The sequence below is a fragment of the Lemur catta genome, chromosome 23 (assembly GCF_020740605.2).
Source record: "Lemur catta isolate mLemCat1 chromosome 23, mLemCat1.pri, whole genome shotgun sequence".
NCBI classification, from domain to species: Eukaryota; Metazoa; Chordata; class Mammalia; order Primates; family Lemuridae; genus Lemur; species Lemur catta.
Window position 1 is genome coordinate 18,495,752 of NC_059150.1, and position 14,428 is coordinate 18,510,179.

A 14,428-nucleotide genomic window follows, 5' to 3' on the forward strand; every position below is an offset into this window, starting at 1 on the left:
TGAATTCTCTCAGGAATATATTTCACTCCAGTTTCCCAGGAGCCCAGGAGATTTGATAAAGCTGCTAACATTCATACCATTAAACTCACTTTCTGGCAGCTCGACTGGGGCAGTTTGTGTAGATAATCTTACATTCCTTAAAGATTACTATTGGCAGCTCATTGCTTGCAAAATAATGCCCAGATTACTTAACAAGGCATTCACGCGCTCCATGTAGAGTCTCAGCCAACCTTCCCTGCCTCATCTCTGGCCACTCCCCCCATTCTCACAATCTTCACATGAATGCTACATTTCATTCACACTGCAGTACTCATCGTTCTCAAACACGTGCTATCCCATCTCTGTGCCTTTGCTTAAACTTTTCTCACTGCATGGAATGCCCTTTACTCAGCTTCCTTATGGTGAGCTCCTATTTATGCAAGATGCATACTCTAGATTAAATCTCCTTGCCTTTATAAATTTTCCTGGATTTACATCACTCTATCAGAAATAATTGTTTCCTTCTCTCTGCTCCCAGAGAACCTTGTTAATACCTCTATCACAGCATGTGTCATATGCTATTCATCATGCTGGAAGCTGAGCTCCTTGGAATGATGCTTGTGGCATACTGATCTCTGTATTGCCAGCAGTTCACCTGGTGCCTAGCATGTAGGAGGCACTCAGAAATATTTGTCAAATAAATAAATAAATGACAGTGAGAGTCTGGATAAATAAATCTAGCTAAGAACTAACTCACAGGTTTTGTTGTTGATTTTTAGTTTCAGTGTAATGTAATGAAATGTTCTTCACAAATGCATAAGGTCTTCGAGGGGAGATATAAGATGTACCAAAAAGAGATTCATGGTTTTCAGGGCCATTTTGTGGACCAAATGAGACACTCTGTGGAAAGGAATAAAGTAATATGCAGATGTCAACTACTTGTCCTGTAAATTACTTGTTATCTCTCTTCTTAAATAAATATTTATTCCTATTCCCTGAAACTTGGAGAGAGGCTGTGTGAGCTGCTATATTGGTTGGTCATAGCTAGTGTTTGCTCTTCCATTGGATCTCCAGGCTAAAGAATCCAGAATCTGCAGCCCACTCTGCTCCCAGGTGAACACAAGCAGAGAAGATGCAGCAACCTGAGCATCCAACTAATGATGCTTGTGCTGTGTTTGTATTTCAGATGCTCAGCCCCTGGTATGATGAATTCCTGAATGAAGAGGACTACTTGTTTCTCATTTTTACAGTAGGAGGGACTTTGGGTTGGGAGGAAATCATGAGGTTGAGGACAGAAGAGAGAGTAATTGCTATTTTAGAAGCCTTATTCATTAAAGCAAATGAAATTTTTATTTTCCTGGAGGCAACTGGAGATTGACATGGTCCCTGATGTTCAAAAAAGAAAAGGACTCAGTGCACAAGATGACTTTGAAGAAGTCACAATCATATAAAATTTCTCCCTTATAGAAAATAGGTTTGATTAGAAGAGGAAGGGGATGTAAAGGAGCAATGGTTCTTAACAATTAAAACAATCAGCATGAGTCCATGTGACAGGGAGGCATGAAGGGCTGAATTATCACAAAACTCTTGCTTCTGGTCTAGTTCCTGAAACAAATTCTGTCTTTCCCCAAATCCCTTCTCTTAGACTCAGCACAGGCTCATCACTGCCAAGTGGCATAAAAAAGACTCTATAAGCAACGAAGAGAATACCCTTCTTTATAAGAGGGTTCAGAAATCTCTGGAATTAAGCCAGGCTTTGGCTAGCATGGAGGAAATGGATTCTATGCAGTGGCAAAAGATAGCTACCGAAGACCTGAGACAAGGAGGGTCTCTCCAGGTAGAGCTGTCGCCCCCAGTGTTTCTAGTAGGTAAGAGCAGTCACTGGAATTTTTTTGACCCTTATATATATAAGCAACTGGGAAATATTAATATTTACTGATTATTTACTGTGCATCATCATAGTGCCATGCAAGGATTACTTTATTTGATCTTCAAAATAATCTATGAGGTAAGTACTAAGTAACTGAGGCACAGAGAGGACGTGACCTTCTGGAGGTCACACAGGATGTAGCAGAGTCGGACTGGAATGCAGACAGACTAACTGCAGAGCCCCCTGCTGGATCTGAGGGAGCCAGAAGACTTGAGTTTGGCCAGACTCTTGCCCACCAAAGCATCACCATGGTTAATGCTGAATACTTCATTTCGTGCGTCTGATAAGCATGGTCGACCACACCTCCCCCAGAATCCGGTCCAAGGGCATTTCTGTGAATACATTTTTAACAGCCATCCTCTTCCCTAACGTAACACACCAGCCCACCCAGGCAGTGAAGAGAAGTAATTAGCACAAAGCACAAGGCTCTGCTGTCCCAGAAGTCTGGGGTTATGTCCTTGCTCTACTATTGACTGGGTATACTTGAGAAATGCATTTAACCTCTCTTTAAACCCCAGTTTTCTCATCTGTGAAATAGTAATAATAACAGGCTTGTTCTGAAGGTGAACTGAGATCATTTACGAAAGCTATTAGCACAATGTTTGGCAATAGTAAATGTTCGGTAGTATAAATGTCAGCCATTATTATTCAAATAGATCATACTGCTTTAATTATGTTGAGGCATTTGGAGCACTGCATATTTCTCAAACTTCAATCCACAATAAATACAATTGGCCTTATGATTCTTTAAACATATGCCTGTGTATATGTGTGCACATACCTATGGAAAAAAATTTCACGAAGCAATACTTGCCCTTGTTACATAAGGTGATATACTCTAACACTCTGTTCTATCCTATTTCATGTTATAAAAGCTAACAATGACTCAGTTTATTTTCTGGAATCCTAATGAGTCATGACCTACACTTTGAAAAACACTAAGAGAAGAAGTAAGCAAATGCTTTGAAAACTCAGTTGTACCACTCACTTGCTCTGTGAGCTTGGGCAAGTTATTCCATCTCTCTGAACCTCATTGCTTCATCTATAGAATGGGGATAATTGCCCCTGCTTTGCAATAATGTTGAGAGGATTAGAGGAAACATATTTACACAATAAGCACATGCTCAATAAATGGTACTTGTTAGATTACCATAAAATGTAACACTCAGCTAAAGAAAACTTTAACATGTACCCTAATATGCAAAACAAGATGCCCTGGGTGCTTACCCCTCAGGGCTGTGCTTGGGCATGAGTTATTTAAATATTGCATGAACAGGCCCCCTTTTTCACCTTAGAGGTTTCACCTTCTCTCTAAAACCTGAGCATTCTAGAACCTTTCCAAGCAAATCAAGGCAAAAGTAGAAGACAGGATGGCTGTTAAATTTCACCACACACATACTGGGTGACAGGCATGACTTTGGTGGTCATGTAGTGGCAGGGGGAGCCAGGAAGAATGTGAATCATGCTTCATGGAGATTCCCTGTCCCTCCCCTCGACACACAGGATTACTTTCTCTGTCACGGCTTTTTTGGAGCACAGGTCTGGCCTGATAAAGGGCCTTTTTCGCATTTGTCCAAGCCAGGGCCCTGACTCCCAGGTGGGTTGGTGCTTCCACTCAGGCCTGAGTGTTGAGGGGAGGGACAGGGAATCTCCATGGTGGATGGTCCTGGATCCATTGCAGAAACAATCCAGTGCTCTCATCACTGATGGCCAGAGTCCCCTGCGTGACACACGATGATGGTGATGACGATCATGATGATGATGGTGATGATGACAGTGATGCCAATGGCATTGATGACAATGATGCTTACATAAGGATAACTGACATTCCCGGGTTCACATCCTAGTATTTCCCCTTGACTCCAACAGTACACCTTCAGAAGGTGCTGCACTGCCTGGAGAGTTCCCGGAGAACTCTGTGCAATTGGTTATGCTCTAACCCCCAGAACTCACAACACAAATGAATATTTTCACCATGGTAGGAGGCAAGGTGCTGCTACTCTGTTTCTATTGCCCAGAACATAGTTAAAATTTCTCTTACTATCTCAGCCTTATTGGTCCCACCACATTTTGGATACAAAAAGGTATTCCCTCTCAATTCATCACACATAACTAAAAATGACAGATGGCTGTTTCTAGAAAAAAATAATTCATCCCCAAATGCCAATGATTTCCAAGTATTGATGATATTCAGATATATAAGCAGTTGATTCTGAAATTAATCCCCAAAGCAGAGCTAAGAAAGAGAAAACAACATAGCATATTACTTGCGATGTATTATTCTTAGGTACGTCAACATTTTTGAAGCAATAGCAGAATCTTTGAAATACATTTACAACTCTCCCCATAACAGATGGTTGCTTTGAAGGGGTCAGCATTCATTTGTGTGAGTTACTTCTTATATATGAATTAACTATTAGGAGCTCTTTCAAGTCATATCTCTGTTACCCTAACATTCCTCATGCAGAAAAACTCCATGGGTCAGTTTTTCCTAAGAAGGGCATAGTCCTGCCATTCTGGAGAGGAGAGGAGGCCATATTGCCTTGCTTATAATTTGGCTTAGGGAACTTGTATTCTTTATGGAAATATTCTATTAAAACACTACTGTCCTACTTAAGTAACTTTTAAAGGCAATACCTTCAACAAAAGTATATTAATCTTTGAACCCAGAGTAGACAACTAGACTTGAGCAGCTGGGATTACAGGTGTGAGCCCAATAACTAGACTCTCTCTCTGTTGCTCCTTACTTCACAGATCTGAGCAAAATGCCCTTTGAGGAGCTCTGCTATAAGAATCCAAAGATGGCCATAGAGAAAATAAGTGATGACTACAAAACGTATTGTGAGAAAGCACCCAAAATGGGCAAGTATTTAAACACAGGGATAGATCTGAGGCAACTAGGTTTTTCCAAATCTAAGAGAGAATCTCTAAACTCAAGAAGCATAAGTCAAAAGAGGAATTTTGCTTTGTGTGAAATGGAGAGATGGTTAAAGGGTAATGATTATGTCTTTTGGGGTTTTTTTTTTTTTTTTTGGTCTTTTTGTAAATAACCATTTTTACAGGGACTTTGTCTTTTTTTCTCCTACAAAGCCACAGAAAGGCATCATGAAAATAAAATGCAATCATCAGTGAATTAAGATGATGATGGTTAAAGATTATTCATTTCTACTTTCTTATCTAATTATCACTATTGGGTTTCTTTCATTTCAAAATATTAAGGAGGTACAAATGTTTTTGTTTCATGGATGCATTGTATAGTGCTGGGTTTTAAGTAACTTGGATTCATCTTCTGCCAAGTTTCCTGGAGACCGAGACTTGGGAAAGGAGGTTTGTTAGGGAGTGTTCTTGGGAATGACATCTATAAGGTAGTGAGGGAGGAAGGATTGGGCAGGCGTGGATGCTCAACTGTGAGGCTGTCACAACAGGCCTCAGCAGACACCATGGGAAACTCTGGAGCTAGGATGGCCCTTCCAAATTGTCTCTTAGTGAGCCAAGGGATGACCCTGGGGCAGATATAATCTTGGGTCTGGCAGTTTCCTTTGGCTGAGGCAACTCCCAGAGAGGGCCTCAGCTTTGAGCTACCAGCAGCTGACACTCCTAGAAAAATGAGTGCTTTGGTCCTGAAGGAAGGATCTGAGTAGCACCCAGTAGCACCCATTCCTGTCTGTAGAAGTTTTACCCCGCCTTGGAGCAGCTCCTCCAGGAATCTGGTTGGTTTCTTTTCCTGGGGAACTTATTTGAGAAAGGCTGACCCACATTACTACACCTTATCTGGAGACCCTAATATTCCACTTCTCCCTCCTCTGCTCCCCATCCTAGATTCCCCTTATGCTCAGCTAGTACCTCTGCTGGTCTTGGGGGCTTACCAGGCAGGATGACCTATGCTCTCATCCCTGAGATATCTGAGACCCTGGTCATCATGATTTTCAGGGTGTGGCTGCTTCACATGTCAATTCATCATCAAAATTGGGCCAAGGATTTTGGCAAGTGAGTGGCAAGTAAATTTTCCACTACCCCTGCTACGTAACTCATGATCTGATGATTAAGGTCAATTACCCCACCGGTATAGTGACTCCTTTGCTAAGACCATCGGATATGTTGTATGGTATGGCTAAAATGGCTGGCTATTTACACTAGAGCCTAGAACTGCTGTAAGAATGTTTTCCTACTCTGGGTCCTCCTAAAAGCTAGCTGCCTTATATGGTTCAGAGAAGTATTTTAAAATGTGGAATGTGCTGTCTCTAGAACACAGAGTTCTACCAGGTGTTTTGCTTCCTTCTTAATCATGGGAGATGCAAGATGCAATCATTTGTCTTTTATTTTGGACCGGATGTCCACGTATGCACCAGATTACTACATTCTAAAATCTATACTGATTTGGTAGATTCCTCAATCTTGGTAGAATTTATTTACCTTTGGAGCACACGTATCTTACCAAGGCCTCCAAAATACTTAGCATTCCTGTTCTTCTTGTACAATTTATATGATATTGTTGATAGTGTGGGACAATGTATTAATAATATTCGGGGAGAATATCTAGATGGTTCAGGTGCCATTGGATTACATTATGACAGAGGGCAGGAGAGAAAATGTAGTAACGGGCAACACAGTAACTATATATGTTGTCCATCCTACATCAGTGTGAACTGCTTCTGGTCCTAACTTATGATAGCAATGGAAAATAGAGTATATATATCCTGAAAATAACAACTAACTTATAGAGAACATTGAGAAATCTCCATACTGTTTTTTAAAAAACTTCAGAATATTACAGAGGTACAAACGCTTTGGTTATATAAATTGCCTTTGCACTACCCAAGTCAGAGCTACAGGCATGCCCATCCCCCAGACAGAGAACACTGCACCCATTAGGTGTGAGTTCACCCATTCCCTCCTCCCCCCTCCCACCTGCCCAACACCCGATGAATGTTACTTCCACACGTGCACGTTAGTAACAACTTGATGGTGAGTATATATGGTGTTTGTTTTTCCATTCTTGTGATACTTCACTTAGAAGCATGGGCTCCAGCTCCATCCAGGATAATACAAGAGGTAGTTCACCATTTTTTATGGCTGAGTAGTACCCCATGGTATACATATATCACATTTTATTAATCCACTCATGCATTGATGGGCACCTGGGTTGTTTCCACATCTTTGCAATTGTGAATTGTGCCCCTATAAACATTCGAGTGCAGATGTCTTTATTATAGAATGTCTTTTTTTCCTTCGGGTAGATGTCTAGTACTGGGATTTCTGCATCAAACGGTATTTCTATTTTTAGCTCCTTGAGATACTCCCAATTACTTTCCACAGGGGCTTTACTAATTTTCAGTCCCACCAGCAGTGTAAGAGTGTTCCAATCTCTCCACACCCATGGCAGCATTTGTTGTTTTGGGGCTTTTTGATAAAGGCCATTCTCACTGGAGTTAGGTGATATCTCATAGTGTTTTTTATTTGCATCTCCCTAATGATTAGAGATGTTGAGCACTTTTTTATATGTTTGCTGGCCATTGGTCTGTCTTCTTTTGAAAAGTTTCTGTTCATGTCCTTTGCCCATTTATTGATGGGGTTGTTTGATTTTTTTCTTGTTAATTTTCTTAAGTTCCATATAGATTCTTGTCATCAGCCCTTTATTGGATATGTAGAATGCAAATATTTTCTCCCATTGTGTAGGTTGTCTATTCACTCTAATGATAGTTTCCTTGGCTGTGCAGAAGCTTTTTAATTTGATCAGGTCCCATTTATTTATTTTTGTTGCTCCTGGGATTGCTTTGGGGGCCTTCCTCATAAATTCTTTCCCTAGGCGGATGTCTATAAGAGTTTTCCCAACATTTTCTTCTAGAATTCTTACAGTTTCACGCCTTAGGTTTAAGTCTATTATCCATCATGAGTTGATTTTTGTGAGAGGTGAGAGGTGGGAATCCAGTTTCAATCTTCTGCATGTGGATATCCAGTTTTCCTAGCACCATTTATTGAATAGAGATTCTTTTCCCTAATGCATCATTTTTTTTTTTTTTTTTTGAGACAAAGTCTCACTCTGTTGCCTGGGCTAGAGTGCCATGGAATCAGCCTAGCTCACAGCAACCTCAAACTCCTGGGCTCAAGCGATCCTCCTGCCTCAGCCTTCCAAGTAGCTGGGACTACAGGCATGTACCACCATGCCTGGCTAATTTTTTCTATATATATTTTTAGTTGTCCAGATAATTTCTTTCTAGTTTTAGTAGAGATGGGGTCTTGCTCTTGCTCAGGCTGGTCTTGAACTCCTGATCTTGAGCAATCCTCCTGCCTCAGCCTCCCAGAGTGCTAGGATTACAGGTGTGAGCCACTGTGCCTGGCCTCCCCAATGTATCTTTTTGTCTCCTTTATTGAAGATTAGATGACAATATGAGGATGGTTTTATATCTGGATTCTCAGTCCTGTTCCAAAGGCCTATATTTCTGTTCTTATGCCAGTACCATGCTGTTTTGATTACTATACCCTTGTAGTAAAGCTTGAAGTCTGGTAGACTGATGCCTCCCAATTTGTTCTTTTTGCTTAAGATTGCTTTGGCTATATGAGATCTTCTCTGGTTTCATACGAAGCATAGAATTATTTTTTCTAGATCTTTAACGAATGATGATAGTATTTTGATAGGGATTGCATTAATTCTGTAGATCACTTTAGGTAGTATGGACATTTTAACAATATTGATTCTGCCAATCCATGAGCATGGTAGGGTTTTCCATCTGTTTACATCATCTGCAATTTCTTTTCTCAGTGTTTTGTAGTTCTCCCCATATAGGTCTCTCACCTCCTTTGTTAAATATATTCCTAAATATCTAATTTTCTTTGATGTTATTGTGAAAGGTGTTGCATGTTTGATTTGATTTTTGGCTTGACTGTTACTGGCATATATGAATGCCACTGGTTTGTCTGCATTAATTTTGTATCCTGAGACTTTACTGAATTCATTTATCACTTCCAGGGGTCTCTTGGTTGAATCCTTGAGATTTTCTAGATATAATATCATATTGTCAGCAAATAGTGAGAGTTTGACCTTTTCTGTCCCCATTTGGACACCCTTAATTCCCCTCTCTTATCTGATTGCTCTGCAAGGAGTTCCAGCATTATGTTGAATAAAGGTGGAAATAGTGGGCAACCTTGTCTGGTTCCAGTTCTAAATGGGAATGCTTTCAATTTTTCCCCATTCAGTATGATATTGGCTGTGAGTTTATCGTATATGACCTTAATAATTTTAAGATATGTCCCATCTATGCCAATTTTGTTAAGAGTTTTTATCATAAATTTGTGTTGGATTTTGTCAAATGCTTTTTCTGCACCTATGGAGAGGGACAGTAGTTTCTCCACATGAACTTAATCTCTGATAAATGTCCTTGCCACTTTGTACCTTTATATTCCTTCTAACATGGTGTTTCCCCATATTTATGATTTTTTTTTTTTTAGATTTTACAGTAAAATTTATCAAGGAACCAAAGATACATGTACCACCAACACAAAGGAAATTGTGCTTCAAAAGAACTGGTTTAACAAAGCCCTCAATTAGACCCAGGTAAGATACAAAATCTGGCTACAGCAACATCTCCAGGCATAAGCTTTTCTAAAATCTCAACATGTCCAATTCTGAACTTACCTTTCTGTGTGTAGGTTTTCAGACCATTTTCTGTCATACATATATTCACAGGACACTTGGTATTTTAAATCATTATTTACTTTCTAAAATTGGCACCATGCAATCTATATTATATAATAACTTTTCTAACTTAAACTATCATGGACATTTTTTCATGTCAGTATGTATGGATCTACCACCTTCTATATTATGGATGTAGCATAACTGATTTAACCATACCCTTTTTACAGACATTCAATTGTCTTTAGTTTTTTATTGCTATAAATAGTACCACAATAAATATCTTTGTACACGTATCCTTGCCTGTTTATGTTTTCTGCATTATGCACTAATGTGGTACTCTCCTAACTGGTTCCTTACTTCATGTCCTTCTCCCCTTATAACGAATCTGAGCATCAGTCTCCCATAGCTAGGCAAAGACCATGCAGCCTTTCTTCCAGGGTTGCCCACCCACCTTTCTTTCTACGTACTTCACAGCATAAGTGCCACCTATATATAACAAGTTCTCCAAATGTTATGTTTGCTCTGACTTCCTTCTCCTCTAAAACCCTAAATATCTAAAGTACAATACCAAGCACTTACTATGTACTACTTTTTACTGCTCTTTACTTTTTAGGTATGTTTTCTGCCTTTTTGACTTGACTGTAATGTTCTTATAAGCCATGCCATTCATTCAATCATTTATTCATTTCTATTCAGTTATTATCTGTTAATAGCTAGCTATATGAAAAGTCCTCTTTTAAATGATAAGAATGTAGTAGTACATACAAATTTGGTAGTCAAAGTCTCTGGCAGAATATTTTTCATAGAAAAAAACTCTCACAAAAATGTTTTCAGTTACTGATAACATTCATTGAGGGTGACAAGTCTTCTGTCTCTTCTAAACACTCTAGATAGATCTTCCTCCACTTCAAGTAACTGAAATTATTCCCTGAGGTTCAATCATTTATTCCTTTTGCTGTTCCCATTGGTACTACTCACTGTTCTCCACCATGTCTATAGAAATACCTAGTTTCCAATTTAGTCGAGCATGAATATCATAGAAGTCTTTTCTAAATCACATATTCATAAGATCATTAAATTCCAGAGGAAATATGCAGGGTTATAGAGTCCAGTTTCATGACTTCAGTTAAGACCACAACAGAATGGCCTAGGGATACTACAGTTGCAATTTTCTTAAACCTTGTCTATAGCTTTCATTCAATGTAATAAACAGTTATTGATTATATACTGTGTCCCAGACATTCTGTGAGTGCTAATGATAGAAAAATAAGACATAGTCCTTGCCCTTAATCTAATACATACCTAAATAAAACACAAGGCTAACCTTAAAATGTTATGATAAAATATTGGCTAATTATTATACTATGAGAGTATTGTAGAAGGAGAAAGAAATTTTAAGTGAGGATTATGAAAAGTTAAAATATCAGAAAGGGCCCTGAACTACATGTAGGAATTCAATTGCAAAAAAATGGGAACATTTTGTGGATAGGGCTAAATTCTACCCACAAGTTGAAGAAATGACACAAAGATAATAACTCATTAATATAAAGGCAGCATTCAAATACTTGGAAATATACTACCCAAAGCAATCTACAGATTCAATGCAATCCCATCAAAATACCAATGACATTCTTCACAGAAATACAATAAAAAATAATCCTAAACTCTGTATGGAACCACAAAAGACCCCAAATAGCCAAAGAAATCCTCAACAAAAAGAACAAAGCCAGAGGTATTATACTACCAGACTTCAGAATATACTATAAGCTATAGAAACAAAAACAGCATGGTAGTGGCATAAAAACAGACACATAGACTGATGAAACAGAATAGAGAGCCCAGAAATTAATACATTTATCAATAGCCAACTGTTTTTTTTGACAAAGGTGCCAAGAACACTCACTGGGGAAAGGATAGTCTTTTCAGTAAATAGTGCTGGGAAAACTCGTTATCCATAGGCAGAAGACTGAAACTAGAACTCCACATCTCAACTATACAAAACTCAACTCAAAATAGATCAAAGATTTGAAACTAGAACCCCACGCAGTGGCTCATGCCTGTAATCCTAGCACTCTGGGAGGCCGAGGCAGGAGGATTGCTTGAGCTCGGGAGTTCGAGACCAGCCTGAGCAAGAGCGAGACTCCATCTCTACTAAAAATAGAAAGAAATTAGCCAAACAACTAAAAATAGAAAAAAATTAGCCAGGGAATGGTGGTGTGTGCCTGTAGTCCCAGCTACCCGGGAGGCTGAGGCAAAAGGATCACTTGAGCCCAGGAGTTTGAGGTTGCTGTGAGCTGGGCTGATGCCATGGCACTTTAGCCTCGGCAACAGAGTGAGACTCTGTCTCAAAAAAAAAACAAAACTAGAACCCCATGTCTCAACCTATACAATAATCAACTTAAAATGGATCAAAGACCTAAATGTAAGACCACAAACAATAAAACTACTGGGAGAAAACATGGGGGAATGCTTCAGGATGTTGGTCTGAGAAAAGATTTTATGAATAAGACCTCAAAAGCATAGGCAGCAAAAGTAAAAAATAAACAAATGGGATTATATAAAATTAAAGAGTTTCTGCACAGCAAAGGATACAATCAGAGTAAAAAGACAACCTACAGAGTAGGAAAAAATATTTACAAACTCCCCACCTGACAGGTGATTAATATCCAGAGTATACAAGGAACTGAAACATCTCAACAGCAGAAAAATAAAAGTTAGTGAGTAAATTATTAAGGAATTTGCATTGATTAAATGGCATTGAGGATTATTTGGGATTTGTTGGAGCAATGCATGACAGAAATAGTTGTGTGAATTTTAAAACTACAACGAATTATCATCTCACTCTGGTTAGGATGGCTATTATCAAAAAGACAAAAAATAACAAATGCTGAAAAGGATATGGATAAAAGGGAACTCATATATACTGTCCATAGGACTGCAAACTAGTACAGCCACTATGGAGAACAGTAGGGAGGTCTCCAAAAAACTAAAAATAGAACAACCATATGATCCAGCAGTCCCACTACTGGGAATTTTTCCCAAGGAAAGAAAATCATTAAACCAGAGAGACATCTGTGTCACCATGTTTATTGCAACACTATACACAATAGTCAAGATAATGGAATCAACCTGTGTGTCCACCAGCAGAATGGATAAAGAAAATATGTGACATATATATCATGGAATACTATTCAGCCTTTTACAATATCCATCACACATTTTTGATAAAAACTCTCAATAAAATTAGAATAGAAGGGAACTGTCTCATCCTGATAAAGGACATCTATTAAAAACCTATATCTAACACAGTTAATGAAATACGTATATAAAGGAAGAACAAGTTGGTCAAGTGGGTATGTGCAGAAAAGTTTAAATAATAACTATGACATAAAGATGAGGTTCAGTGGTCAGTTGGAATTTAGAGGTAAAGCTCATCAGAACTGGAGATATAGTTTTACCATATCAATGACATTTGAAACCACTTTCTTGTATCAATGAAAATTAAAAACATAGAGGAGGCATGGATTACCCATAAAAAATCCTAAGGCAAAAGGACAGAGGATTGAGGAGGAAATCTTAGGGGCACTAATATTCAAGGAGCAGTGAAAGAAGAAATCAGCAAAGGAAATTTAGAAATATTAGTCAATAACTGCTGACTGGTCATGCTCTACCTCAAAGAAATAACTGCCAATTAGGAGTTGTTTTGAATCCATAATGTAAAAGAGAGTTCCTTTGAAAAACATTATCCGCTTTAAAATACAATATCCCCTCCTCCATTGGGGTTATCAAGTGATTGGACCAAGCTTAAGGAGGACACATAAAAATTCAAGTTCATCTCCAAAGATATACACCGATTTAACCAATTTATCTCACACATGGGTAAAGGCCCTATAGCCTGGGAGATGCCCTCCCCTATTCCCTAACTGGAACAGAAGCCAGAGTCATTATCCCTGTCTCTCTACCAAAGACACTTTCTTGTTTTCCAGAAACTTGACAGAAGTCCTCCTAAATACACAGCACTTGGAGTACTTCAAGGAGTTCCTCAAAGAACGGAAGGCTGAAAGCCCATTGCAATTCCTGATAGCCGCACACAAGATCAGCATGGAAACCAATGAGAAGACTTATAAGTCTCTTATGGAAAATGTAATGAAGACTTTCTTCCACAGCAAACTCTCTCCTGGTATGCATCCCTTCTCCTGGTCCTGTTTCCTTCTCCCTTTAGTGTCTTGGGAGAATAGTCTGGGAAATAGCTTGACTCACGTGAGACCCGGGAGAGAGCAGGACAGAGCAGTGGTGACATGAGGCGGTATTGAGACAAAGATTAAGAGGGATGGTGAAAGCAGAGAACAACAATAATAAATCCAAAATCTTAATACTAATAAAAGAAGCCAAGTGCAAGATACTTTCACATACAACCTCTCATTAATTTTATTTAATTATCAAAACAGACTTTTATTTAATCTCTGTAATATATGGATAAAAGCTCCATTTTACCAATAAAGAAATTGAAACACAGAGAAGTTAACTTATTCAGTTGGTGGAACTTGAATCCCACTCAAGCCATTTGACCATCAAATTAACTAGGCTGGAGTAAGATACAAAAGCGAGGGTTAGCTGTATGCAAAGGTGGAGTGTCCACCTCCCATGGATTATGAAGAGAGTTGTAGGAGGAAGGAGACCGTAGGCTTGAAAATCTTTGTTTCATAAGTTGTGTCTTATTTTCTTGCCTAAGGCAGGAGGGTAAATATGGCCCACGTAAATGCATCTTGGCCAAAAGCAGCAGTTGCAAGTAAAGTGCTAACCTTTAATTCTAGATGAAAACAAAAGGGGGTGAGCATGAATGCATCCTGGGGGTAAACAAATCTACAGCAAAGCAATGAATA

The 14,428-nt window shown here is 38.9% G+C and overlaps 1 protein-coding gene across 1 annotated transcript in view; it reads left to right on the forward strand.

The window, feature by feature from the left end:
• The window catches only part of RGSL1 (regulator of G protein signaling like 1), a 52,249-nt gene that overhangs the window by 16,865 nt on the left and 20,956 nt on the right, over nucleotides 1-14,428 (forward strand). The window contains exons 8-12 of the mRNA XM_045536154.1: nucleotides 1,166-1,228; nucleotides 1,625-1,847; nucleotides 4,664-4,771; nucleotides 9,356-9,461; nucleotides 13,532-13,725. Coding sequence (XP_045392110.1) covers nucleotides 1,166-1,228; nucleotides 1,625-1,847; nucleotides 4,664-4,771; nucleotides 9,356-9,461; nucleotides 13,532-13,725 — 694 coding nt within the window. The remainder of the gene's footprint in view (nucleotides 1-1,165; nucleotides 1,229-1,624; nucleotides 1,848-4,663; nucleotides 4,772-9,355; nucleotides 9,462-13,531; nucleotides 13,726-14,428) is intronic.